The sequence below is a fragment of the Chanodichthys erythropterus genome, chromosome 18 (assembly GCF_024489055.1).
Source record: "Chanodichthys erythropterus isolate Z2021 chromosome 18, ASM2448905v1, whole genome shotgun sequence".
Classification (NCBI taxonomy): domain Eukaryota; kingdom Metazoa; phylum Chordata; class Actinopteri; order Cypriniformes; family Xenocyprididae; genus Chanodichthys; species Chanodichthys erythropterus.
The window spans coordinates 17,611,176-17,638,027 of record NC_090238.1 but is presented as its reverse complement, the minus strand read 5'-3'; the positions used below and the strand labels follow the sequence as shown (position 1 = coordinate 17,638,027).

At 37.9% G+C, this 26,852-nt stretch overlaps 2 protein-coding genes across 4 annotated transcripts; both read right to left on the bottom strand.

The window, feature by feature from the left end:
- Positions 1-74: 74 nt before the first annotated feature.
- Positions 75-5,774, bottom strand: cfl2 (cofilin 2 (muscle)). The gene is made up of 4 exons (XM_067367076.1): positions 5,640-5,774; positions 3,517-3,824; positions 3,126-3,202; positions 75-1,814 (listed from the first exon to the last, which is right to left on the bottom strand). Exons 1-4 carry the CDS (start codon positions 5,640-5,642, stop codon positions 1,702-1,704), a joined length of 501 nt encoding a protein of 166 aa, XP_067223177.1. The 5' UTR covers positions 5,643-5,774; the 3' UTR covers positions 75-1,701.
- Positions 5,775-6,251: 477 nt separating this feature from the next.
- Positions 6,252-26,758, bottom strand: baz1a (bromodomain adjacent to zinc finger domain, 1A). 3 transcript variants are annotated; one of them, XM_067367467.1, is made up of 28 exons: positions 26,624-26,758; positions 26,179-26,320; positions 24,416-24,694; positions 21,044-21,193; positions 20,821-20,922; positions 20,576-20,663; positions 20,308-20,442; positions 20,066-20,126; positions 19,793-19,947; positions 19,501-19,596; positions 16,583-16,721; positions 16,292-16,438; positions 15,861-15,956; positions 15,537-15,761; positions 15,131-15,296; positions 14,942-15,046; positions 14,744-14,835; positions 13,938-14,483; positions 13,600-13,763; positions 13,322-13,464; positions 13,070-13,218; positions 12,772-12,852; positions 10,807-11,054; positions 10,039-10,229; positions 9,588-9,922; positions 8,654-8,829; positions 8,360-8,447; positions 6,252-7,238 (listed from the first exon to the last, which is right to left on the bottom strand). In XM_067367467.1, the coding sequence occupies exons 2-28, from the start codon at positions 26,289-26,291 to the stop codon at positions 7,066-7,068; spliced, it is 4,443 nt and encodes a 1,480-aa protein (XP_067223568.1). In that variant the 5' UTR covers positions 26,292-26,320; positions 26,624-26,758; the 3' UTR covers positions 6,252-7,065. The 3 variants fall into 3 exon arrangements, with proteins under 3 accessions (XP_067223568.1, XP_067223566.1, XP_067223567.1); XM_067367465.1 differs by having other exon boundaries at positions 6,253-7,238; positions 21,044-21,196; XM_067367466.1 differs by having other exon boundaries at positions 6,253-7,238; positions 8,654-8,826; positions 21,044-21,196.
- Positions 26,759-26,852: the final 94 nt, after the last annotated feature.

The window sequence follows — 26,852 nt, the reverse complement described above, 5'->3', positions numbered from 1 at the left end:
ACCTTTCTGGACATGGACAGTATACCGTACATACATTTTCAATGGAGAGACAGAAAGCTCTCGGACTAAATCTAAAATATCTTAAACTGTGTTCCAAAGATGAACGGAGGTCTTACGGGTTTGGAACGACATGAGGGTGAGTCATTAATGACATAATTTTCATTTTTGGGTGAACTAACCCTTTGAGTTTTAAGTCTTTAAGTTTGTATTGGCTTTACTACTAATATATCTACAGCATTAAGGGATGGATTGATGGAAGGATGGATGGACAGATGAAATGACAGAACAATAGTTAGAATGATAGAATAGATAGATGGAGATAGAGCGAATGAATGATAGATAGATAGATAGATAGATAGATAGATAGACAGACGATAGATGGATAGAATGATGGATGGATGGATGGATGGATGGACGGACGAACAAATGATAGAAAGACAGAAAGATAGACGGATAGAATGACATGATAGATAGATAGATGGATGGACAGAATGACCGATAGATAGATGGATGGATGGATGGATGGATGGATGGACAGAATGACCGATAGATGGATGGATGGATAGACAGAACGATAAACAGAACAATATTCTTTGATTAACAGTCTTTACAGGTTATCCTTGACATCGAACATTAAAAAATAATGTTAATAAATATGAATTAATAAAATAATGCAAATAAAAAATATTTTTCATTTAATAGCCCATTCAATTAGGTCATTCTGATGACTAAACACACACCGGTCAAGCATTTCACATGTCATTGAGGTGACACCCTAATGAAATCAGACCATTTAATGGAGCCAAGAAATCCATCCAAGAATTCTGCCACAAGATTTTATTTCAAAGTGGCACCTTCCTCGATCTCAAAAACAAATTTTCACTTCAGGCTGCAATTATTGCCATCATTACAGATAATATTGTATTTTCATGTAGTGTTAAAAAAAATAATAGAAAAAAAAAAATAAAACATTCCAAGCAGCTCGGCCTTCATGTTCTGTGGTGCATTTGAATCAAAGGCTGCAATGGAACAGTTCAAACCATCTGTTTATGTCCATATGCGTAACAGGAATGAAAGCTGTGGTAACTTCTATTCCGGGTTGACAGACACAGAAATTCCAGACAGAAAGTCCTCCTTCAACTGATGGTGTAAAAACGAAAAGTGCTTTGTTTATCTGCATAAAATTAACGTGTTTTCCATGTCAAATGAGCCAGATTAGGTAGAAGAGTTCAAATAAATAGTTTCAGACTTGTAAAGTGCTTGTCACTGGTTAATGCATTGCTGTGAGGCATTAACATACATCTTACAGCATAATAGAATATCTCTGAAAATACATCATAAAGATATCAACTTAGTTTTTGCTGGTTAATATATGTGATCATCCGAGCTTTCTACTGTTGTTTGGCAAAACACGCAGAGGGAGACAGAACGTTCTTCGGGGATATAAAAAATTACCACAAACTGCAAAAGTAAGCTGGCATTCAGCTGGTAGATTTGTGTGTGTGTGTGTGTGTGTATGTTAATGTTTTTCTTAATGTCATATGTTAATGAGATCTCCTTAATGTTGAAAAAAAAAAAAAAACTTAAAAAAAAAAATAAAGAAAAAGGGAACAAACTAGGACTATTCCTTCAGGATCAAATGATAGAGACAGCTGCTAAGATGAAAGCGTGTGGAATCCAGATGGCACATGGCTGTTTAGTTTACAATGGTCTCCCCTCCAGCGATACAACCACACTTCCTCCCAACTTTTCTGCCAGGGTTGAGCGGTCCTGAATGTCGTCTAAACCATTAACCTGCCATTCGTGTTTGATACCTGAAAAAAAAAAAAAGAATAAGTATGTATTAATAAAAACATTTTATTCTACTATTTTCATTCTAGAAATGACTCGGTTATTCCCATTGTAGTGTTTTATGTGAATATTGGCTTCTGTGTTCATGCTTTGTTTCTGGTCTTATTGAGAATGATTCTTCAAATTATCTTCATAATCTTTCATTAAAATGCAATAACTCGCATGACTTGTTTGACCCAGTGTTATTGTGTCCGGCTGGTTGGGATTCTTCAATAAACACTGCAATGTTCTTAAAAAAGTGCCACAGTGTTGTCGCAAAATCAAGCTACAAATGACTTAGTTCTTAGTCACTGTGTAAACTGGGAAAGAAAGTTATGGCTACAAGATGTAAAAAATCTTAAGGACACAAATTTTGATTAAAGCCTTGTTTTAGTTACAAAGTTTTATATATATTTAAATGGTAGAAATAATATTTGAGTGAAATACACACCACCTAGACAATGGCTGCGTCCGAAATCACTTACTCTTTTGAGTAGGTACTTATTTAAGTAATTAGTTCATGATCACTACCAAAATATGTTCTATATAGTATGAGTGTGTGTAGTATGAATGTAATCCGGACATACTACATTCGCCATTTAGTCATAATCAGGTGACCTACCAGTGTCGGTTCACTGCCATTCACATATCCTCTCCTATGGGATAGTGAAGTGTCCATCGTATGCACACTTCAGAATCTCGCCGAGAGTAGTAGGTCATCTGGGTACTTTCCCGGCTACTCTTTTATGAGTGCTGCAAATTCGGACATACTTCTTTTGTCACATATTGTTTTTCGCCAACTATATAGTAGGAAAGTTTGCGATTTTGGAGGCAGCCATTTTACAGTGTCCTTGTTACATATTATATGTAGTCAAAATAGTAATTACTATAAATTATGCATAATTACATGCAACTAACCCTAAACCACACCCTAATCCTAACCCAAACCCTATAGGAAGTACATGTAGTTAATTATTATTACTCAGTACTTTATTGTATAATTACACTGTAACACTTTACACCTTAAAATAAGGTGTAACCAAATAATCTGCTAATGTCTATTGCAGATATCACAGTCAGCTTGCTCTTGAGCGTTCAGGAACCAGATTTGACCATTCCAATATGGTGGACAGCTTATGTATAGCGACCCAAAGAACAGACATTAAGGAGGCATCTATGTGTGTGTGTGTATATATATGGAAAGACTGGAAGACTGTATTGCCAATCAGCATGCAGAACCCAGGATCTGTTTTGTAAAGATTATTGGTATTCTTAGCGAATATGACAGTACTCACCTGTAAACTTCTTCTTAATGGCATCTTTTGAGCTAGCATATATCATCTTGCTTTTTAACGGTGCACCTTCAGGAGCCCTTAAATCAAAAATAGCAATGTTCAGTATGCATGCTAACCAAAAAAAAAAAAAAAAAAAATTTGACTTAAAAAAACCAAACAAAAACCCCCATATAAAATTGCAGTTCGTTGTTGAATTTTAGTGATGAAGTACATTTTGAGATCAAACAAGGTATAAGGGATAAAAAAAAAACTAAAACTAACACTAACCAAAGCTTTTCCAAAGATATAAATTTAAAATTTTATAAAAACTATTTCAAACTAACTAAATATGCATTAATAATAATGAGAATTTTTTCTAAACTATAATAACCTTTTCAGACAGACTACATACCAAAATATAAATACCAAGTCTTCTTTCTTAGACTCTTTAGTTTCATAAGTGGCATCATATAAGCCATATCTGCAGTCATTAAGAGGTAAGAGCTTCACAAAGCAGGCGTAGGGGTCGTCAACAGTGTCTCCAATGTCTCCTACTAAGATCTGCTTGCCCTCCTCAACGACAATCTTCTTCTTGTCATCGCTGAGGCAGAACAGCACTGCCTTTTTGCGCTTTTTCACCTCGTCTGAGGATGAGGACTTCCGTACTTTCATGTCATTGAAGACTTTAATGACTTCATCATTGACTGTGACACCAGAGGCCTGTGATGGGAATGAGACTGAGGTGAATACAGATGGTTGAGACTAAATCAGCAATTCTATACTTGGATGTCTAAACTCTGTATTCCAGTGGCAGAATAACCAGCATACATATCCATAGTAAAAAATAACTGTGGGGCAATATTAGAAGTAACAAGCCGTCAGATTTGGATCACCTCACTGGCATTGACTGATCCAGTGCTCCTCGCAAACCCTGACTCACGTACGTGCTGCGCATAGCCAGCTGGTCTGTCACCACAGTTCAAATCTCTCACTCCCCTTCGAAAATGGACTGGAAGGCCAAGTCATAGTGGGGTGCCTGGGCCACGATACAACTATGAGAGCTCCTCCTGGGACTTTTTTAAAGTGATTTGGATTCATGATCAATGATACTTCACTCTCAAAACAAATGAGGCCCTCGGAAGGTTGAATTAATCCATTGAAACAAACCAGTGCTTGACATTAATGAACATCTCTCCACTTGCCATTTTAAGACCTATTCCTCAATACTTACTGGTAACTAACTTATCATTGCCATGTATTTTTATCTGCAAGCAACTATTCTATTACTGACTATCTAGATTTACTGGTAATTATTGATTATAGTACTTATTAGATATTATTACAGGACTATAAAATCTTTTAAAATCAGATATTAGTAAGCAATGGTGATTACTATAGGTTCAAATAATTGTCATAACTTAGAGAGATACTAGTACTACTTATTCTTTGGTTATACCATTAACTATTCCAATTGCAATGCAATGGGGAAAAAAAAAGGTTTTCTTAGTATTTATCTAGTTTTTTTTTTTCAGTACAAATACCTAAACATTCTTAAATCAAGATATGAGGTGATAAGATAAGAGGTTAAGTCTTGTTTTCTGAAACAATTACCAAAATTAAGTGAGTTTTTGAACTTTTTTTTTTTTAAACAAGTAAAATTTAAAAAAATCTTGTAGTGGGGTAAGAAAATATTTTTTTTTGCGGCGATTGTTTTTATTAACTGGTTACTAGTTATATATATATATATATATATATATATATATATATATATATATATAAAAAAATGCAGTTAAGTGCTATGGAGTTCTGTCAATTAGATATCAAGTAGTTCCTGTTCCACATTTACTAGTAACTATTATTATTATTATTATAAATCTATTTACTATTTAATAAATAAGTATACTATCAAGTATTGTAATAGTTACAAGTATCTAAAGCACTAGTGGCGCATGCGCACAGACGCGCTCTGAGCAGCTGGTGTAGAGGTCCGACTCCCTCTCTCTTTTTCTCTCTCTCACACACACTATGGCTACTAAATCCTTTTGAATCATAAGCAAGTAGCCTAATTCACTCCCCAGGACACACAATAGTCATATCACGGCACGAAACAGATAATTCTGATCTGATTATGAGCGTTTGGGTCCATCAAGATAGTCCCTATCATTTATTTCTCCAGCGTCCGTGAGTAAAAGTTGGAGAGGCATGCGCTCAGAGTGATTAAAGCACCGGCTAAAATTAGCTTAAAATGGCCGCCTCTGGCTATAGGCCTGGGATATAGATTTATAGCAAATCATAACTGATTTCAATAATCACAAAATAAATTTAGAGCCGAATAAAGCATTATATTCTTAAAGCGGAGCGCATACAATCACGGATCCGCTAGAGCGCCACAGCGCCGCAATACAGATCCTGCCGGAGCAGAAAACGTGACAGTTGCTGATCAAAAGTTTTGATAGAAAGAGTTTCAAAATAACATTATAACATCCGTTTTGAATTAAGAATTATCTACGTGTGAGAAAAAAAGCCCGTCCTTACCATGCTGTCCGATGCGATGAATCAATGAACGATTATTTTCTTGGTACTTCTATCAGGGAATGTGAACGGCCGAGACAGTATGAGTGTGTGTGTGTGTGTGAGAGAGAGAGACAGAGACATCACTGCACAGCCGCAGTGAAGGGCTGCTCGAGCATATGCAGTGTCATTCACTGTCTTTGGGACAGTTGGCAAGAGACATCATAAATTTGAATTACAGCAATCACTTAAATATAGCCTAATGAAAATACAATGTGAATTGTTTACACTTTTTTACAACTTATACATCATGAACATTATAGATTAATGTAAATGACATTATAGACTAGAATATTTAGAAGAAAAAAAAACAAAATTATTCACTAGAAAACCTTTTATGACGAAATTTCCTCCATTATTATTGTCAGTAGTTAAAGGCACATTAACTGATGGTCTGTTATAAACTTTAAAATAACCTAATGTGCAAATTTAAGTTCTGCTGGACAATCTTCAGAGCATCTGAGGCTTCTGCTGAACACAGAAAAATATACAATTTTGTGCTAATATGAAAATCAGTGATGACTGACAAGTGGCCAAGCTGAATATTAACAAAATTTATTTTACATACAGAAAAAAAAATTACAGCAGGTAAAATGAATCTTAAGATCCATGAGAGGAAAACTGATTCATCAAGCTTTCTGAGGGGGGAAAAAAAAAAGACAAAAAACAATCTATAACAACAATTTTATAAATAAAGCAAGCAAATTATACCCAAATCTAAATAAATATCCAAAAACTGAAAAGGAAAACAAAACTGGATGGTCTGGTTCCTATGTAGTGTTTATGCAAGCTATAGGGACCTGACTGAAAGAACTGAGTTTATCTTTACAACTATTCAACTACAAAACAGGAATTCTATATGTTCCTGTGACTTTATTAATAGTCGGAACAGAGACTCGGGTCTGTAAAAATCTATACAAAATAGTAGTCTACAAATGCAGTTGACGTACAAAAAACAAAATGCACCATTTTGAAATTATAGACAAAAACACAATGCATTTTGTCCTGAGTTAATATGAACGCAAAAAAAAAACAAAAAAAACTTATCAGTAAACAGTGCAAATATTTTTTTCTTCACAGCACAGTTGTTTTCCCTTTCCTCGCTCCATTTTGCTCCATAGGATTAAAGGCCGATTTCTACTCCTGTCACTAGCTGTGAAGATAAATGCCGATTGTTATCCTTCAGCATGCCATTTTGTTTGCACACTGCACTTTGCAAATACATGTTCTTGTGCATAAGGCCTAGGTAGAATTTTTATTGAGTTGAACCAAACTGGAATGTTCATGAACATTCCACAAATGCCATGGAACTACATAATTAGACAGCGGATTATGAACCGGATTTCAGTCTTGGCCAGTTGGTGTGTCTGTGTGGAAGACGGGGTTTTGTTTACATCCGTGGCCGTTTCTGTGGAGGGGTCATGCGGTCCGCCAGGCCGAGTCTCTGGAGCTCAGAATGGAAGAAGGCCTGGAGCCGTAGACCGGCTTTTGCTTCATTGGTGTTACGTGGGTTGTACTCCAGACAGTTGGAAAACATGAGCTCCACATCCTCTATATACTCGGCTGTAAGAATAAAAACAGAATAAGGGATTAAAAACAGCAGTGACTTATGTTGTGCGACTCTTTCAAGCTGTTAAGGAGAGTTGGATAAGGTTATTTACATTTTGGTATAGTGGAATCTGTTGGCACTATTTACTCAAGTGGATATTTCTGTTGTCAATATGTGTAGAAACAAAACCTTTAATTATTGGTTACAAAAAGCCACTGGATATTTCAGTATTGCCCAGGAAAAAAAAGATTCACATTTTGTGATAACATGCCTCAATAGCAGAATGTTACATTGTTTAGGGTAAAGTTTTTCACAATAGTAGGGCTGGGCTGGTCAATATGACAACCGCCCCTCCATGGTGGCCTTTTTTTTATATATATATCTGAAGAGATATTATATATATCTCTTCAGACCTCTGCAAAGTGTCAGTTGCTTTGGAACACCGAGTGAAGACATAAGATATTAGACAAGAGATGGTCTCTGTCCTGCTTGTGTCCTGTATTTATTAAGTATTTTTGTAAAACTTTATGCTACAGCTGAATTCCATGAACAAAAACCAGAATCCTAAAGAACAACTTAATAATAAACTAGACTACATCTACACCTTCCTTATTCTACTTGCGGAAAAAAAAACGAAACTGGCGCATTCGTTCCGTAAGTAGAATAGGCAAGGCGGAGGACATACAGTGCAAGCGTTTTGAAGAATGAGGAAACCGGAAGTAAGTTCAAGGCAATATTTTGTTTTTATAAAGCATATACAGTTGTATTTTTTCAGAAAATGACTGATCGTTCCACTAGATAAGACTTATTCCTCGTCTGGTATCGTTTAAAGCCCTTTTAAGCTGCAACTGTAATTTTGACCTTCAACTGTCTGGAGGCCATTGAAGTCCACTATAAGGTGAATAATCCTGGAATGATTTAATCAAAAACCATAATTTCTTTTCGACTGGCAAAAGAAAGACATGAACATCTTGGATGCAATGGGGGTGAGTAAATATGAGTTTATTTAAATGTGGACTAATCATTTAATAGTTAAATATTGCCCTTGTGACAGCTAGCCTGACTCTACCAAATTACTTAGATTATTTAAATTTAAACCTTCCTGCAACAAATAAATAAATAAAAGTTAACTTACCAACAGTTTGGTATTCACAGTTATTGACCTTTTCCCTGATTGTGCTCAAGGCGATGGGTTTCTTGATTATGTCATAGTAATCGGGCACCTAAAAAAATATGTACAATAAAAGTAGTCATTAAATCCATGAAAATAATCTCAGTGTAAAACGGGATAGTGAGATGTCATACATAACAATTGCATAGATTTTTTTTAAGAGTCACGCTAGTTGTAAATGGACCAAGAAAGGGAATTTTATGACCCTGTTACAGAGGGATAGAAGTGTGAACAGCTCTTAACTTCTAAATGCACTACCTGAGTTCTGGACACCAGTTTCTTGAAGGGCCAGCTGTCCTCATGTCTGACCAGGTCCACAGTGAGCAGCTCACAGGCTGACAGCTCATGGACCCCTAGGTTTCTCCCTGAGCTTCGACGGTTGGAAGAAGTGGTGGTGGGAGCCAAGACAATCTTGGCTTTTGGGGAGACCTCTGCTGGAGAAACACCATCAAACCACAATACATGAGATGTGAACAAGTCTTAAAGAGGTCCTATTATGCTTTTTTTTTTACATGTTTAACCACCTTTAGTGCAGTAGTTCCTAAACTGGAGGGCCCGGAGTAAAAATCCGATCCGTTCCCCTCTTTTGCACCTCTCTTTTAAATTGCTTATTCAAGATAAAGCGAAAGTAAAATCCGCATGGGCATACTTCCATAGGAATCAACTGAAAACGCTCTACGCCAGAAGACTATGAATGCCGTGCAGATTTCACTTTTAAATTAGTGCCAATTTGGGGAAATTGCTTAAATGGTGGGTTATTATTCTTAATGAAAAACACAACTAGAAAAACACAACTTTTCATGTTCCCTATTAACACTGGGATTAAATCCAAAATATTGCAAAAATCTTCCGCAATCATCTTGCCAGTCAGCTCCTCACTCTCGTGATAAATGAAATCGGACTCCTGTTGCTGGTCTGTGCCGAGACTCTCGTTCGGCTCACACTGTATTGCAGTTTTTAATTGTAGTGTCCATTTTCTAACGGAACTAAATGATTTTTATTATTTAAAAAAAAAAAAAAAAAATATTTTAACTCATTTAACAGTGTGTCCAATGTCCAGTGTGTCCGCCCCCCACCATCGTTTTGAGATGATGGTGGGGGGCGGTACTGCGGTGCCAGTAGGCAAGTGACGTAACTGGTGTTGTGGCTGAACACCGTCAACACCGACTATCGTAGCCAGCCTACTCCTTACCAGTTATAGGTCTCTTCCTGGAGTCTGTATTCTCTGCAGCAGGACTGGGCTGGTTGCTGGATTTGGCTGTTGTACCATTAGTGGCGAGCACTTCTAGACTAAGACGAGCACTGGAGCGGCTTCCTGTCCGGGGTGGGGGTTTGCCATTGGACACTGGGATGGATTTTTTCCCTGAGTTTTTGGAGCCTCCTTTATTAGCAGACTGGCTCTGTTTGGGTGTGCTCTGCTGTGAGCGAGGCGTGGAATGACCTGATTCAGCTTGTTTAGATTTGGCGTTCAAACGTCCTCCTTTGTTGCTCTGGAGAGGAAGTTTGATGGCATCCTTTTTGGACACACTGTTAAATAAATGAAAAAAGAAAACTTTCATGGCACTTCTGATCTTTCTGCATAAATTCAGTAAATTGAAAAGAAAAACAATCAAAATCAAGAAAAACAAATAAAGTGCACTAACTCTTCTTCCTCAGACTCTTCCTCTTCTGAATCATCTTCTTCCTCTTCTGATTCTTCTTCCTCTTGTTCAGACTCCTCCTCATCTTCCATTTCTTCTTCTGAGTCAACGGAGGAGCGCTGACGGGAATTGATTCTATGGAGGCGTTGTTTGGGGCGGCACTCGGGGCAGAACCAGTCTTCAGAAGGAACAGCCTGTAGAACAAAGGAATATCAAAACTTTATTCAGAACTTGGAAGTTTAAAAGATGTTCTAATTACAAAAAATATAAAAAGATTTATAAATAGGCCTAGATTTCTGATATGCATCTATTTTGTCCTTGGCTGCATGTGTTTATGTATACACACACCTTATGACTACATGGCAATAGGGCAGTGTATCGGCAGTGTATTCCACCTCAGCAGAATTAAGTATAGCAGCTGTTTATTAAACACTGCATACTATAGGGCCATTGCTAACTATAGGCAGAGCAGACAGTCACCCTTTGCTTTATGAAGGGCCTCTGTAGCACTGTATAACAACATAGGTAATGGCGCAGGTTTCATGTAAACATTGGGCCATGTACAATATTATGATTGTTTTCTTGTTTTCTAAAGCACATAAATACTAAGGTACAAATTCTAATAAATTTATATTGTAATGTACTCATTCTATGTGACATTGTCTTAAAGTACTGAACACAGCCCTACATGGCAAGTTAGGGTTTATGACAAAGAACAGTTAACAGTGTCTACTATAGCAAACCTTCCATAAACTAAACTATAGTTCTTACCTTTAGTTTTGGCCGAACACAGAAAATGTGATAGCCTCTCTCACAGGCGTCACAGAGAAGCATGTTCTCAGCGTCTCCTTTCCTACGGCAAACCTTACAGCGGGCATTGAGGATGGATTTGGCCCAGACTACGCTGCGCTCAAGTGTGGAGAGATGCAGGAAAACCTGTGACAGGCTGGAGCAGGCTAACAGAGACTCACGCCAGCGTTCTTGCACGGTCTTAACCTGCCGCCCACTTTCACTGCCATCTGTTGAGAGCAAACAAAGGAACATGGGTTTAGCATTGATTATTTAAACCAACATGTGCTAAAATGGAAAATAAACACTTAAGCAAATGGCTGGTGAAAATTGGTAAACAAGAAATTAGAGGTTGACTGATTGATCGGTTTTGCCTATTAATCATCAAAAATCCATACCGATAGTTTTTCCGTGTTGCGTCCATTGCTGGAGTGACTGAGACTGGTCTGCTGTCATGATACAGTATGAGAGTGGCCTCTAGAGGTGAAATCACTGATGCATCGTGGAGTTTGTTTAACATGCGAGACTTCAGATACGGATTTAAAACAGACAACGAAACGGTATGTATACAGTACCTGTTCTCATATCATTATAAAGTTATTAATTTGTTGACTAGATGCTGCATTAGAGAGAACAGCAGTATGTTTGCCATCAAGGCAGAGAAGATGCTAACATCATTATCCAGTGAAGCTGCATATTTAAAGCTAGTAATGGGAGAAAGAAAATTGATATGTTCATGCAACCAAGAGAAACATTAAACAATTTCAGTTGTTTTTTATCGACAGTGTGAAATACATATTTTGATGCATCGAGTGCTCTAAAATAGAAGCAAATAACAGTACACATACAATGCACACGTATGTCTAATTTTAAACGCTATGGCCTTTTTATATATGTTTAAAGATGGCCATCTTTGACTGTTTTGGATTGTTGTTTTGGATTTTTATAAAATGTTTGTATCATTTGTACCATTTGTATCATTAACAAAAGGTTAATAAAACTATTGTTCATTTTTTAATTTTTACTAATACAGTTTTACAATTTAAAGTTATATCTCTTAACATCAGTTAATGCACTCTGAACTAACATGAATGATCAGGGTATAATTAATTAGGGCTGCACGATATATCGCACAATACGAAAAATAACATTGAACTTGAATGCGATTATCGCTTAAACACGATTCTTTGAAATTGCAAAGGCTGCGATTGTTTTTTATGCGCGGCTTGTCAATGAAGTATGACTCCAAATGCTAATCCATCTGAAAGCACTATGAGTTTGAGTCGCTTATAATGTACATTTGAAAAAGCAACACGCGTCAAACTTCTTTTCAGACACGAGAAGCATTTATGAACATCTTGTCCAACAAAAGACAACGTTTAATAACGTTTTTACTCCAAACTCACTTCATAATGACAGTTGAGCGTCCTTCTGTGAGATGATGTGGCTTCTTACACAGAATAAGGCAGTCGTGTGTTTATTAGTCATGTTTAATTAATCAAAGCATTTCAATCTTCTGTTTATTCAGCTACAGCGATATGATGTGTGTTATTTTCTTCTGCTGCAGGGCATATTTGGAGTTTCTGCACAAGAGCACCCTCTGGCTTTCAGATGGAGAAGCATTTACTACTGATCACAGAGCTGTACAGCTCTGACAAGCCATGCATTAAATAATCGCAGCCTTTGCCATATCGCGTGCTATTTTATCAGGATAAATTGTGCAGCCCTATAACTAATATATTAATATTTATATTTAAAAAGTTCAGTACATTTTTTTATTTTTGTATTAAGATTCAGCACTTTTTATGCATTATGTTTGTTTTCATTCATTACTATTTTACAAGCTATCGGTTAATTAATCGGTTATCGGCCAGCATGTTCCTACTGATAACAATAACTAGGTTTCGGTAAAATCCACCATTGGTCGACCTCCACATTAAAACTTACCATCTTTCTCGCTGGACAAGTCGTCATCTTTCTTTTTGTCCTTTTTCTTCAGCTTTTGTTCTTTCTTGGATTCCTCGTCACCTGATTACAAAATAAAGAAAAAGAAAAATCAGAAATAAGTGGATTATTAAATAAAAAAACAAAACAAACAAAAAAAACATTATCTTAAAAACAAAGCAATCATCCATACAGGAACACACCCTTCAGGAAGCAATAATCTTCAGGAACACACCCTTATACAAATAAATATACAAAACCCTCAAAGTTTCAATGGTTGCCAAAGCTAAACAGATCTTACCTAGTGGAGCTTTCAGGAACTTGCGCTCTATGCCCTGCTCTATCTGTGCCAGGGCCTGTGCCAAGTAGTGGACAATGTTACTGACAGGCTGTGGTGTGCTCACACTAGTGGACATGGCACTCTGACCCTCTGCCTTCAATTCATGCAACCTAAACATAAGACACCATCAGTTGCCCCATTCGCAAACAGACTCTGCAGCAGCATTTGAACTTAGTAAATATACACAGCTAACAGATATTACAGTAAAATAACCTGTCTTTGACTCTGACGTGATTCTCATCCATCTCCATCGGCTCCTCTTCTCCATTGATCAGCCCGTTCTCTTTGGACTCAGGGTTTAGCAGTTCATAGCTCCCATTTTCCAGTGCAGCTCTCCATGAGTTTCTGTCCATCACCTTTTAAGGGATGAGAGGTTAAAACAAAGCAGGAAAAAGACAGGCTGCCATTAAAAAAAAAAAAAAAAGGTCCAGATGATCAAATCACAGCAGGCTGTAAGAATGACAATATTTACAACTGTGGAATCAACATACTTTAATTGCCCCCAGAGTTCCCTGATAGATGCGGTCCTCAATATCCAGTAGTAGATCTCTGAGACGGTTCTCCATGAAGCGCTCAGCAGGTACAGTGCTTTGTGGGTAAGACGGGCCAATTTTTGGCTTTACAGTAGTGCCTTTGGTCTCTGGCAGGGATTCATCTGCCCAATAAATAATATAAACTTCATATATAAATCATAGTACAGTATGTTAATGCTATCTGCAACAAACATCACTATTAAAAAAAAAAAGTCACAGGAACCAAACTTTATTTAAAAAAATAAAATGAAACAAAACATTAATTTAGGAACCTTGCTCCAAAAATCCCACAGTACCTGAGTGATTGTAACGCTGAGCAGCATTGCTATCCATCAGCTGAGCGATGCGTTCCTTCTCCTGCAGCAGAGTCTCTTTGAGGCTGCTCTCTCTGTGTCCACGAGGGTTTAAAGCCTCTATGAGTTGCTCCACCTCCTCAGGCATGCTGTAGAAGTACCATTGATTGGGCCGGTTGACTGGGGGTGAGGTGCTCTGGACCAGCACCAGCTCCTCACTGGTGGCATCTGTCTTAACAGCGCTCTCAGCTGAGGAATGCTCTTCCATTTTGGCTTCGGGAGTAGGGCGGGGCTCTAGCATGTCTTCTGTTAGGCCAAAGAAGTCATCCTCAACAAACAGTGCCCCAGCAGAAGGGAAAATCCAGTAGCGACGATAAAAGCGGTCTCGCCCAAGAGGTAGGATGTAGGTGCAGGCCATAGCCCTCTGGATGCGCTCCAGGAGTTCCTTCTCTTTGAGCTGCTGTTGGTGTAACTCCTCTGGGCTCAGACTGTCTTTCATTTCAACCTCACCAACTTGTTTCTGATTTGGGCTGCCATTTGTTTTTGTTACTGGAAAATTAAAAAGAATATAGAAATACTATTAATATATGCTACAGAATTTAAAAAAGAATTGTGAATTTCTTTAGATTTCACATTTAACAGACCACTTGAATTTTTTTTAAATTAAATATTTTAGCTAATTTGGCCTAAAAAACAAATCTTTTTTTCCTTTTTCAATTAACTGATATATTGATCAAAATAAGACCAAGACTGTGTCTTATGAAAGTAAACTAATGTGATATGCTGCTGCTAATTTTAAGAGCTGGTACCTTTTTTGGATTTTGCTGGTTGCTCCTCCTCATCCTCTGTGTGTTGTTCAGCGTGACCGTCCTGACTCTCTGTACTGGTGTCCATCTCTTCTCTACAACCAACAAACAAAGTTTAAATCAAGCATGTGGACTGGAATGTAAGCAGTGTCTCAAAACCCAGGGATTAAGAATGGATTATTGTTTTATTATTCAGCTTACCCTGCCACATGGCCACCATTTTTTGCTTCCTCTTTGAGTTTTTCATGTTTTTCTTTCAATTTCTGCTCCTGTTCCCTCAGCTTCTCCTCCTTTCTTTTTCGAACCCTGGAATATGGAGATGCAACTTAATTTCTAAGCATAAAAATCGTTCGTGCTGATAGGTAGATACAGGTCTATGTAACGCTGTACCTCTCTGCAGCTTCCTCTCGCTCTCTGCGATGCTGTTCAGCTTTAAGTTCTCGCAGTTCCTGTTTGGCAGATCTCTGCTCGTCAGCATTGTCTTCTATAAAGTCTCTTGTGGAAACCAAAGTCAACAGCTTCCCACACAGGCAATGGAGGATCTTTAGTTTCTCTCCTGAACAGACATTTTTAACAAAATTATACATGGTGCAAAAATCAGAATATGGTGACCTATTTTTTTTAATTCATTTTACATCATACTGGTTATATTTTTGTTCAGGTTCAATTTAGATTTTAAATCCTAGACTGTCAGACTTTTGGACCTCAATGTATGTTATGAAAAAACAAACATCTAATTTTATAAAAAAAATTCAAACAGAAAGGATGAAAATAAAAAAATAAAAAAAACACTCACCAGGCAGCAGGTCATAGACAGCAGTGCAGGAGAGCTTTTTGAGCAGGCACTGGTTGGACAAGCGCAGTTCCACACAGGGGTCATCTGTGGAGCCAAACCCACCCTGTTTCTGGTAGCGGAACTTTGCACTGGTTGAGCTGCAGTCTGCCCCCGAGGCCAGGATGTGCAGCCTCAGAATCTCTGAGAGCGTACAGCTGTCCAGATCCAACTGCTTCAGACTACAGCCTGTGCAGAGAAACAGAAGAAACAAAGTTTCACTGGATGTTTGAATTCACTGCAAGTATAAATTATAACTGTCAGTACAAACATTGCACATTGTCTGACCTTGGTGCAGCTGTGGCCAGGCAGCAGCAAGAGATGCCACAGCACTGATGGCAGACTGTGTGGGGTCAGCATCATCCTCCAGAGCTTCACTCAGGTCTGAAAATGAGAAAAGTCAAAAACATTTGGCTCACCAAAATACTGAAGGTAACTAACAAAACACTTGAACCTTTCTAGTAGTGATAAACCAATATCAACGAACTAATTAGCTGTAATTTGGCACATACGGTGCTCATACTGGACTAACCGAATTCTGGAACTTTCTCTGTAATTTGAGCTCTAATCCCCCCCCCAAATATTAAGTATACAGTGGACTTTAATTTCCACCCTGAAATCAGAAGTATATCTGTCTATTAGACTTCATTTTATGAAATACATTTTTCACAATGTAGCTTGTGTAGTCGAAGTTGTAATTAAGTTGTAACCACTCTGACCTTTGGTGTCTGTTTCTGCTACTTGGTCTTTAGCCACTTCCTCCTGTTCCTCTGCCAGAGCCTGGAATATGGCCGAAAGAAAGAAGAAGAGCAATTCACAGAGCGGACCCTCAGGATCACAGCCCACTATGGCCTCCTCCAGAACCTCTGTAAACAGAAACAACCCTCATAAGGAACATTCAAAACTTATTGTTAAAATACATTGTAAAATAAAATTTGTAATTTTTAAGCAAGAATAATATTAGGACGCTTGGGCAAGATTTATCAGTGAGCAGCTGGTATGCATCTTACCAAGTGTTACACCATCAGGGAATTCATCATTTAGATCAAACAGTTCTCCAAATGCATGCAGAAACTCTAGAACCATCAGAGCATCTCCAAAAAGCTCTGAAGGAAGACGTGTCTTCACTGCGAGTGGTTTTGGCAGCTCCTGAAGACAGACAAATTGAAAAACAGTGTTTAGTCTGCTGCTTATGTATACGCCAACACAAAGGCCGTTTACACCAGGTATTAAGATGCGTTTTGGTCGATCGGATCACAAGTAGATGAGACAGACACATACCCATTTACGTCTGGTGTTTTAATCCACTTCTTTTGTCCAATTTCAACGACTTCTGTCTTGAATTCTTAGAGGGGAGGATTTAGGGGAGGGGAGTTTTTTTCAGATTTTTCGATCTAATAAAGCTTATGCAGAATGCTGTGAGTGTGTGTTAAAAATCAGGAATGGTCAGAGAACATTGTGCTTGGTACGTTTTTCGTCTTCAAACCAAACTTAAGACAAAGTTTAAATCCTGTCTGGCTAGTGTGGTTTTTATAATGTTTACACATTAAGTCAATAGGCGGAGAGTAGGCAGGCTTTTGTAGCTGTTCAAACACATTCGACCACATCAGCATTTACACTACAAAAGCAACCTGGTCGAATGCATTTTTGACTACCTTTGGAAGTGTTCGAAAGTGGACAAGTTCAAAACATTCTAGACCCCATTTACACCTGTATTTAGCGCCGTCCACTTGTGATTCAGCCGATCAAAAAGCATCTTAAAAGGGGCATAAAAAAAAAAAGAAAAGTGGATCAGAATGAGCACAAAAACACTCCAATCAGCGGTAAGGGTCGTATATACTCACGACAGGGAAGCAGAGAAAGCTCAGTGCACACGACTATAGAAAGAGATGCGTCATAGAAAAGACAAAAAAAGTGGAAAAGGCCAGGGGAATAGAACTTAAAAAGGGTTGTGATCAGGCAAGAGGTAGGATGTGTGTTAATATCAGAGAAGCTTTCCAGTGCAGGAGAGACCTGAGCAGGAAGGCCTGAAAACAGATGTTGAGGTTGCTTTATTTCTTCTTGATATGCGAGTAACGTTGGTTATACTGTGTTACACAGAACTAAGATAAGCTGTATTTTGCTTGAATATACTTGTGTCATCTTCACTTGTTTGTTCATTTGCATAATATTATTATTATTAATTATTATTATTATTATTATTATTAATATTAATAATATATATATATATATATATATATATATATATATATATATATATATATATATATATATAAAAAACAAAACAAATAAATGCTCAAACATCCATTTTGTACTGTTGAAAAAACTAACAGATGCTGATAAGCTAGCTGGTATGAGCTGGTTTATGCTGGTCCCATGCTGGTTCAGACCAGGACCAGCATAAACCAGCATAAACCAGCTCAAACCAGCTTCAAAACCTACTTTACCAGCATCTGCTGTTTTTTTTTTTTTTTCAACAGGGTAACAGATGTGCTTGTTTATTTTAGCTATTCCGTCAGTGAAACAACACACTACAGCCTGCAAAACTATGAAATAAATATCTGTAAATAATGGTAACCTAAATAATAAAGTGCAATATTATTAAAAATTTATTTCCACACAAAGATGCGTGATATAGCCAAAGTCCTGCCCACTATTATAGTCTTTGATATAGCCTACCGCTCTGCGCTTTGAGAGAGATAGGGACACGTTCAGGAAAGAGACCATTTGTCTTTAATAATATCTTCATGTTTTCTCCTGATGTTACAAGCAACTGACACTTGTTGTAAGAGCAAGGTCTGAAGAGCAAGCTTTATCCTCCGCAGGGGCAAGACATTCAAGCTATGTTTGATTTTGCTCTGCCAGAGAAAACGAAACTAAAAATCACCAGTGTGTGTGAAACGCGCTATACAAATAAACTTGACGCGCCTTATGAAGTCTAATAACAAGCGCAAACTGTGTTAAAGAAATTGACGAGCAAGCAAAAAGGTTTCTGTCCTACGGTGTTTTTTGTACTTAGGCCTACCACAGTAAATGCGAATAGCCTATACTAGGCCTAAATGCAAACAAAAGAGTGAAGATTTGGGAAAAACAGATCAGCCCTATCAGTGGGTACCAAATATACCCGGATTCTCGGTACAACAGAAATGCTGGTATCGTCACATTTTCAAAATTTCAGTACCGACTTGTACCGGTACTTCGGTAACTTTTGACAACACTAATTATAAGCCTGGAACATCTGCCCATTTCAACCATTGGCTCCCAAAGTGTGTCCGAAAAGTGAGATAACATACTCCTATTTTTCTTTTGGTTCCCCTTTTAGTGATTGCTGTAACTCCTTAATCTTGTCACATTTGTAATTAGTTACTTGGACTTGAATCGTGTTATGTAGGGAGCTGTTCATGAAAACTGTGTTTGTTTTTTGAGATGAAAGGGACTTTGCCATCGAAGGAGTAGGGGAGCTAAATAAATATTAGACATTCAACCTGAATTATCACAAATTGCTTTCACTTATTGATGACATCATACCCTCGGGTGGCAGGCACAGCAGATAATCCTTGCCTTTGCATAACAAGTATGTGAATGTGGGGGCAGAGGCACCAAGTTAGGGGTGTGATCCTTTTGGGTTGGGCCATGTTTGTGATTTCAAATATCAACAGCTTGTTTGTTAAGTTTTTACACCATGTTAGCATCATGGCTATTTACATGGCAAACACAAAGGTCAATATCCATAAAATTAACATTAACATTAACATTTCAACTTAACATAAGATAGAAAATCTCAAATACATTCAGGTGATACATTTTGAAATATTCCATGCAAGCATGTTTCTGAATCAATTATCAACAGCATTTACCAGAAATCGCTTACTGCGCCTTTAATACCAGGTGTAAACAGCGCCAGAGATGTCTCAGGGAGAATGCTTACCTTAAGGTCATCACACTCCATGTCCTCTCGAGGTTTGCTCCATATCTTCAGTCGTTCTGCATATTTTTTCTTTTCCTCCTTTAGCTTCTCTCTTTCCTAAATCACATAAAGATATGATTATGGAATTTGATTTACAGTAAACAAATTATAAAAAGTGTAACAGATGCAGTAATTTACAGCATACAACAAAAGATAAACATTTATAAGATATGTAGGATCAAAAAGCAGGCATGTTGGGGAGGGGGAAAGATATACTTATATAATAATAAAAAATAAAAAACTTCCAACTCACCCTCTCTTTCTCGACCTTCATTCGTTCCTTCGCCTCTTTCCGTCTTTGTTTCTCCTCTTCTACTATCCTCTTCATCTCTTCTCTCTTTTTCTCCTTGTCCTCTCTTTCTTTCTTTTTGGCCTCTATTAGATCTTCTCTTTCTTTCTTGAATTTTTCTTGACAATGCAAGCCAAAAAAGAAACCAATTTAAGAAGGTGCATTATGTAACCTCATGACTACTAGATTACATTTTTTTTTTTAGTGTGTAACATGCATTTTGCATTTCAAACTCACCGATGGACATCATTTCTTCTTTCTGCTGCATCAATTTTAACTTCTCCTCAACATAATTCATCTAAAATTGGAAAACAAATCCTCTTCAGAGAAACAGTATTTAAAGATGCATATGTTCTGAATTTTTTTTTTTTCCTTAATGGCATATCATCCTTGTAATAGCCTGAATCAAAATGGCCAAGTTGCAAACATTACATAACATCTAATTCTAAACAGACATGTAAGCCTACAATTGCACAGACCTCTGTTGGAGAGGCATCATTTGGACGGCGACCTTTGCCCTTCCCTGGTGGACTGAAGGCAAACACTGGGGGCTCATCCGGGAAGAAGTAGGTGAAATCGTGTTCAGCTAACTTATATTTTACAACTGTAGATGGCTGGTAAGAATAACAGTATCCAGAGAGGGAAAAAAGACAACATTAAAAATTGAAATAATTACAATTGGGCAAAATGGTCAACTGCAGTCCCAAAAAAAAACAAAAAAAAAAACAAACTACATTTTGATTTTACCTTCAGTCTAATGGTCCCATTCATTGGTTCACAGTGCTGTTTAAGAAGAAGCTTCAATCTGTCTCGACTAAAAATGTTCTTCTTCCGACTATAGGATGGAACAGCAGAGAAAAAATTAGAAATTCTCTTTTTTCAATGACTTTACAATACAAGTAACAAGCAAGAGAAACAGACAGCTAAGAGTTTATTCATGAATTTATCTCTAGTAAAAAAAAAAAAAAAAAAAAAAAGAACGTGTAACTCACTTAATCTGAGCAGGTTTTACTACTAATGGTTCACAACCCTCTGGGCTGACAGGTTGAACTCTGTATTTAAATGAAGATGGACTGGTGGCTTTCTTCTTTTTGCTTTAGACAAAGCATAAAACATTTTATTTGAAACATTTATTTTAAAATACAATTTAATTGAAAATGAGTTCAAGGATACACATATGAAGCATTTAATAGAAAGGCAGTTCTGAACACTGACCCACTAGATGGTGTTTTGGGAGAAGTGACCGTGGGCTCCTCATCACTGTCGCTGATCACAATTGAATCACCCTCTATGCGATGTTTGACATGGCCATTGACTGTGCCATTGGAATGGGGAGGTGTGACCTCTAATATTTTGCAGGGTTGCCTGCTGAACATGGAAACATTATAATAAAACAAATCTGCATGCAAATTTTCCAAATGGAAAAGTGTGAACTATTAACTTTGTGATCTGAAAAAGAATAACTAGAATGGAAAAGGACTAAATGTTTGCCTTAGCCTGAGAACCAGAATTGTATCTCAAAATGCTAATACAAAAAGTAAAGAGTTAATCAACTTTAAAGAGTAGTTCATAAAAAAAATGTGGAAAAAAAGGCCCTATCTCACCCAAAATAGCCATTTATATATTTCTTTCTTTCTTTCTGACAATGTAAATATTGTAGTTATCTTAAATGTAGAAAACATCACTACTTGCAGGGCAATATATAGCTGATCTTTAAGATCACTTTCAATATAGATAAACTCCACCAATACAGGATCAAGTAGGCTATTTGGGTGTGATCTATTTGACTTTCTAGATGAGACAGCAAGTCTCAGCCAGACACAGACAGCAGTCTTCCTACTTATCTTCCAAAAAAAAAAAAAAATCCCCCTCCACCCCCTGTCTACCAGTGGGGCTCCATTCTGCCTCACGTCTGGCTGTCTCTGCAAGCTCTGATGTTGTCTAGGGAAACTCCTTGCACCAGTTCAGCCAATCGGAAGGATTCTCTTAGCTCCACCCATTCACTTAATGTTATCTCCAAATAGCAAGGTCAGCTCATGATGGCTGACTCTGATCCTCTCCTAAAAGGACAGCGCTCCAATACACTTTCCTTTAACAGGCGAGTTTCCTTCAGGGTCAGGCTTACAGTGCAGTCTATGTTATTATCTCTGGACTCATAATTGTGCAGGGTTGGCATACTTCTTTTCCAAGACTGGATAATGTACTGCATATAGAGCTGGCAATGAATTTCAGAGGTCCAAATAAGCTTTGTTTAGAAGAGGCAGGCAAGGGTGGAGACATATTGATCAACATCTGGGTGCTTCTCTTCTGTTAAGCTATGGTCTGTTCTAAACAGTACTTTATAGAGGCCTATTGTTCATCACCATTCACATACTTTCCCTTCGACAATTGTGGCTCATCTGCATAATGGTTGTTTTCCTCCAGGAAAAACAAAACATTAAAATCAATTGTTGTCCTAAAATTATTGTGCAATTCAAAAGACAGATTTAACCATTATCAAAAATGATTAAATAGACTAGGGGTGGGAATCTCTAGGCACCTCAGGATTCGATTCGATTCCGATTTAATAAGTGCCGATGCGATGATGCATTTTTTTTTTATACTAGATTTATTTTTTTCCCCTAACTGTGACAACTAGAAGTGGGATTCTTCAGGCACCCACAATCTGATCAGATTCGAGTCCAAAACAATTATTGATCTAAAATTTCTTCTTATTAACTAGTTTATTGACTTTAGATCTAAAATGTATTTGTACTTTATGTCCATGTGTGAGTAGAATTGGAAGCAAGCAGAATATGGCCGTTTCTTGAGCACACACAGTGCCATATCGCGCACCTGCGTTTAAAAGCGAATAGATTCAGAATCGTTGAAGAGAAAATCGTTTTTTTTTCTCCCACCCCTAAAATGGACAGTTCTGAATCTAAAATCAGATTGAATGGGCTTTGTAAAACACTATTTCCAACTGCCATGTGCATCCAGTTAGTAAGGTCAGAAAATGCGTTCTGATGACGGAAGTGACGTCTAGCACTCATTGAAGCAAAGCATGAGAGATCACTTCCATCATCAGAACGCATTTTCAGACCTTACCAACAGGATGCACATGGCAGTTGGACATAGTGCCGTTTTAGAGGTGTAAAAAAAAAAAAATTGATAGAACCGATTTTCATTTCTTAGGACATCAATGTGTCGTCACGAGCCGCAGGGTTTAATTTGGATTTGTCTGTTCATGTTTTTTTTACTCATAGATTGTGTTCCCAATGACATGCATTATACGACTGACAGCCTGCAATGGTTAAAAATCATCATATGTGTTCTACTGAAGAAACAAAGTCAGCTAAATCTTGAATGCCCTGGGGGTAAGCAGATAAACATCAAATTTTCATTTTTGGGTGAACTATCCCTTTAACAGATCTGAACTCTTCTGACAAACCCTTCACTAAATGAACTAAATGAATCAACATCTTACTCACTGAACAGCAATATATCATTATTTCCAATGATATTGAGCTCAAAATGGAGCAAGTTTTGTACCTAAGGGGCTGTTTACACAACACCGTTTTCAACTAAACAGGGAAAACTTTTTTTGCCCTTCATTTACACAACAATGGCGTTTTGGTGGCCTGAAAACGCAAACTTTTGAAAACAGGTTTCAAAGTGCACGTTTTTGAAAAGGATACCATTGTCATCTCCGTGTAAACTGCAAAATGTGAATTTGTGAAAACTGTAAAAACAAGGTGGATAGGCATGCGCATTTGTCGCGAGTGCTCTGTAAAAGAATGCGTATGCGCAGGTGCATAGTCTTACTTTACAAAGTGATATCGCCAACTTGTCTGGCATGCATAATACAGCGTTTTTAGTCATTTTCGCGGGTCCGTGAAATAGTTTTGATAACGTTTTCATCTGTACAAAAGAAAAAACGTTTCTGTTTTTAGTACATCGTTGTCGTGTAAACATACCCTAAGGGGCCGTTCACACAGAACGCGTCTTTGCGTCTAAAATCGCGAAACATATTGCGTCACATAGAAAGAGAGAGTCTCGAGACCTGCCTTTGAGACTTGATGCAGGAAAACTGCAGAATTTACAGATACAAGTTTTGACATGGAAAAAAAGAAAGTAAGATAATAATCAGCGCCTCCTCCGCCATGTTGCCATTATATAAAACAGTTGTCATGCCAACTCGCAACGCTTGCCCCGCCTCCAAGTTCTTCTGATTGGTCCACTGTTTTGGAACTGACATTGATGAGCTGCACTGCGTGTAAAAGTTCTTTTAACTTGACACGGTGTCTTAAAAACGCGGCGCTCGTGTGAGGCGAGCAAAAGACGAGATACGCGAGCGTAACGGTCATGCACGTCCGTCAAGTGCGGGTTTACATAGAAAAACAATGGGAAAGTAGTGCATTGGAATAGAAAAACGCATTCTGTGTGAACAGCCCCTAAGGAATGCAAAATCGAAATCAATATCATATCTAACTGGGTTGCGTTTCCCAAAAGCATCGTAAGCCTTAAGCTGATTGTAGAACGATTTCCACCAAAACAGAAACACTACAGCGTGTGATTCATGTTGAGTTATAAATGACAACATCTTACCAGGTACCAGAGCGACTGACAACATCTACTATCTCTCCGGGAAAGAAGCGCTCTTTGACATAGGCATAGACATCATCACATATCTCATGCAGGCGTGAGCGGTGCGTAAGTGCTGTCAGGTGCAGGAGGGGGATGATCAGTGCATTGGGAAAGTTCTGAAGATTAAGTCTGGCTTTCCTCTCGCTGTCCAGAGCCTCCTGGTAGGTCAGGCCAGGCTTCCCTGTCACCGCACAGCTCCAGACCAGACTGTTACACAGAATGGTCCTTTCAAAGAATTCACTGTTAAAACAAAACCACAATATGTAATGTTATTAACTAGCCTGACACCTTTACTGTTTACACAGATATAAACATACGGCTCACAACTGACTAATCAACCTTGACAAAAAGTTCATGTTTTGGGCAAAACAGAGTCAAGATTTCACCCAAAATCGACTTGTTGACCATCACATCATCTAAAAAGTTTTTAATATAAAACGTTATTCATGATTAAACCTGTCATTAGTAATAACTGTTGTCATCAAAATGAGGTAATAATATAAGCACAATAACACACATTTAATACACACACACACACACACACACACTAAACTTATAATTTATGACTTCCCATCATCAGCAACTATTTTATCTCTTCTAAAATACACATTAATTTTTACTCACTACAAGTTTATTTACTTGAAATTGGCACAATGCAAGTATTTTGGCTTATTTATGAACAGTTAATCATAACTTACTGATGGTTATTTACAGCCGCAAAAGCTTGAATATACCATTTATATAGACCACTTATATTTCAAAATATAAATACAATGGCATAAATAAGTAATAATAAATAAACTAAAAATAGTGTGAGTGTATCAAGTTATTGGACAGCAATATCTTGCCTTAGGATTTGTCTCAAAGTAGTTAGTAGTTGTAACTCAGTAAAACAGACCTAATGATAGTTGATATTAAATGATAATCTGCATCCTACTTCCTACATCAGCCCCACCTGACCACAGACCAAGACGAATGACAACTTTCCGAAAGCTGATGACAGATGACATATTTGCCTTCAAGACCAAGACCTAAGGACACCATCTTAGACCAGTCCAAATAGTTGGCAACTAAGTACTACCTGGTCATCATAATCTTTCCCATTCCCCCAGGCCTGATAACAAGTGACATCAACATAATAATGGGAAAAGGAGTAAAACTCCTGCCTCTAATGGCCAAATCCACCAACAATAGCAGCGACCACGTTTCAAGCAACAACATCCTGTGTGGATGAGATCTGCTCCATCCCCGCTAAAGACCCCAAAAACACCCGACCAGGGGCTTCCCGGGGACATCCCACTCGCGATATGACACTACGTAAGCCCTTAAAACAAACCGACAGACAGTTTTAATAACGATTTCCCTCAGGCTGGTCTTTATATCGTGGTTTAGTTGGCTAAACTAAGCTAACTAACTAGCAGCCAACTCTGTTAGCGAAGGCCTCCAACTGACACCTGCCGGGTATACTACTATGAAGAGGGAAAAACCTGAACTCTTATAAATACAAGGTTATTTCACATCAGGGGTGGTGGGTTATAAGTAAAGCTGGTTTAAATGAGCAAACTAAGATGAAATGTAGGTTGCTAGTTGTTTTAATTATGAAAAATAAAACTTTAAAGCGGGCTGTCACTTCTGTTGTTAGTTTCTTGTGCTTCTGTTGTTGGCTGGCGTCAAAGGGGAAGTTGATACAATGCACAAATAGGAATAAAATAAAAATCGCTTACTCATAGGTTCTGAAGATTTCATGTGTGACTTTACAGAGGAAGACTTCTTCATCAGGTCTGAGATCCGCGGGCGGTTTCTGCCTCACGAACGGCTTTTTGTGGAGAAGCGGCATCTTTTCTTTCTCTTTATCTTTCTCGGGGACTTTCAAAAACAACACACACACAAAACGACAATTAGAAAGTGAAATGATGTCAAATTAATGAAAATCCATTAAAAGTCAGACTGTGAAATTTGTCGAAACCGGTTGAAACAAAACCGTTAGGATTTAAAATGTTAAAAAAATAACGATATCTTCAGTCTTTGTTAATGACACGCGCTTCCCGGGTGACGTTCAAAATCCAGCCCACATGTTTCGCCGTTTTATTCAAACCGAATATAAAGCACACGCTTGGTTCCTATATATCAAAGGAGTCCGATACATAGACGACTAAAGATGATATTTACCAAATCTATGATGTAAAAAAGATAATCGGCTCCGGAAGGAAAAGAAAAACACAAGAGTATCAGGGTATGTCCCACTTCTCCGAGCGGGGATATTAAGCGTGTTGACGACAAGTTTTGATCCGCTCTAGTTCACTTACCCACCGGGTAGCGCTCGGGGTGGAACTTCCACGACAATTCTGTCATCGCATTGGGCGGTTTGGGCGCCAATCACGCATTCGCAGCCAATAGT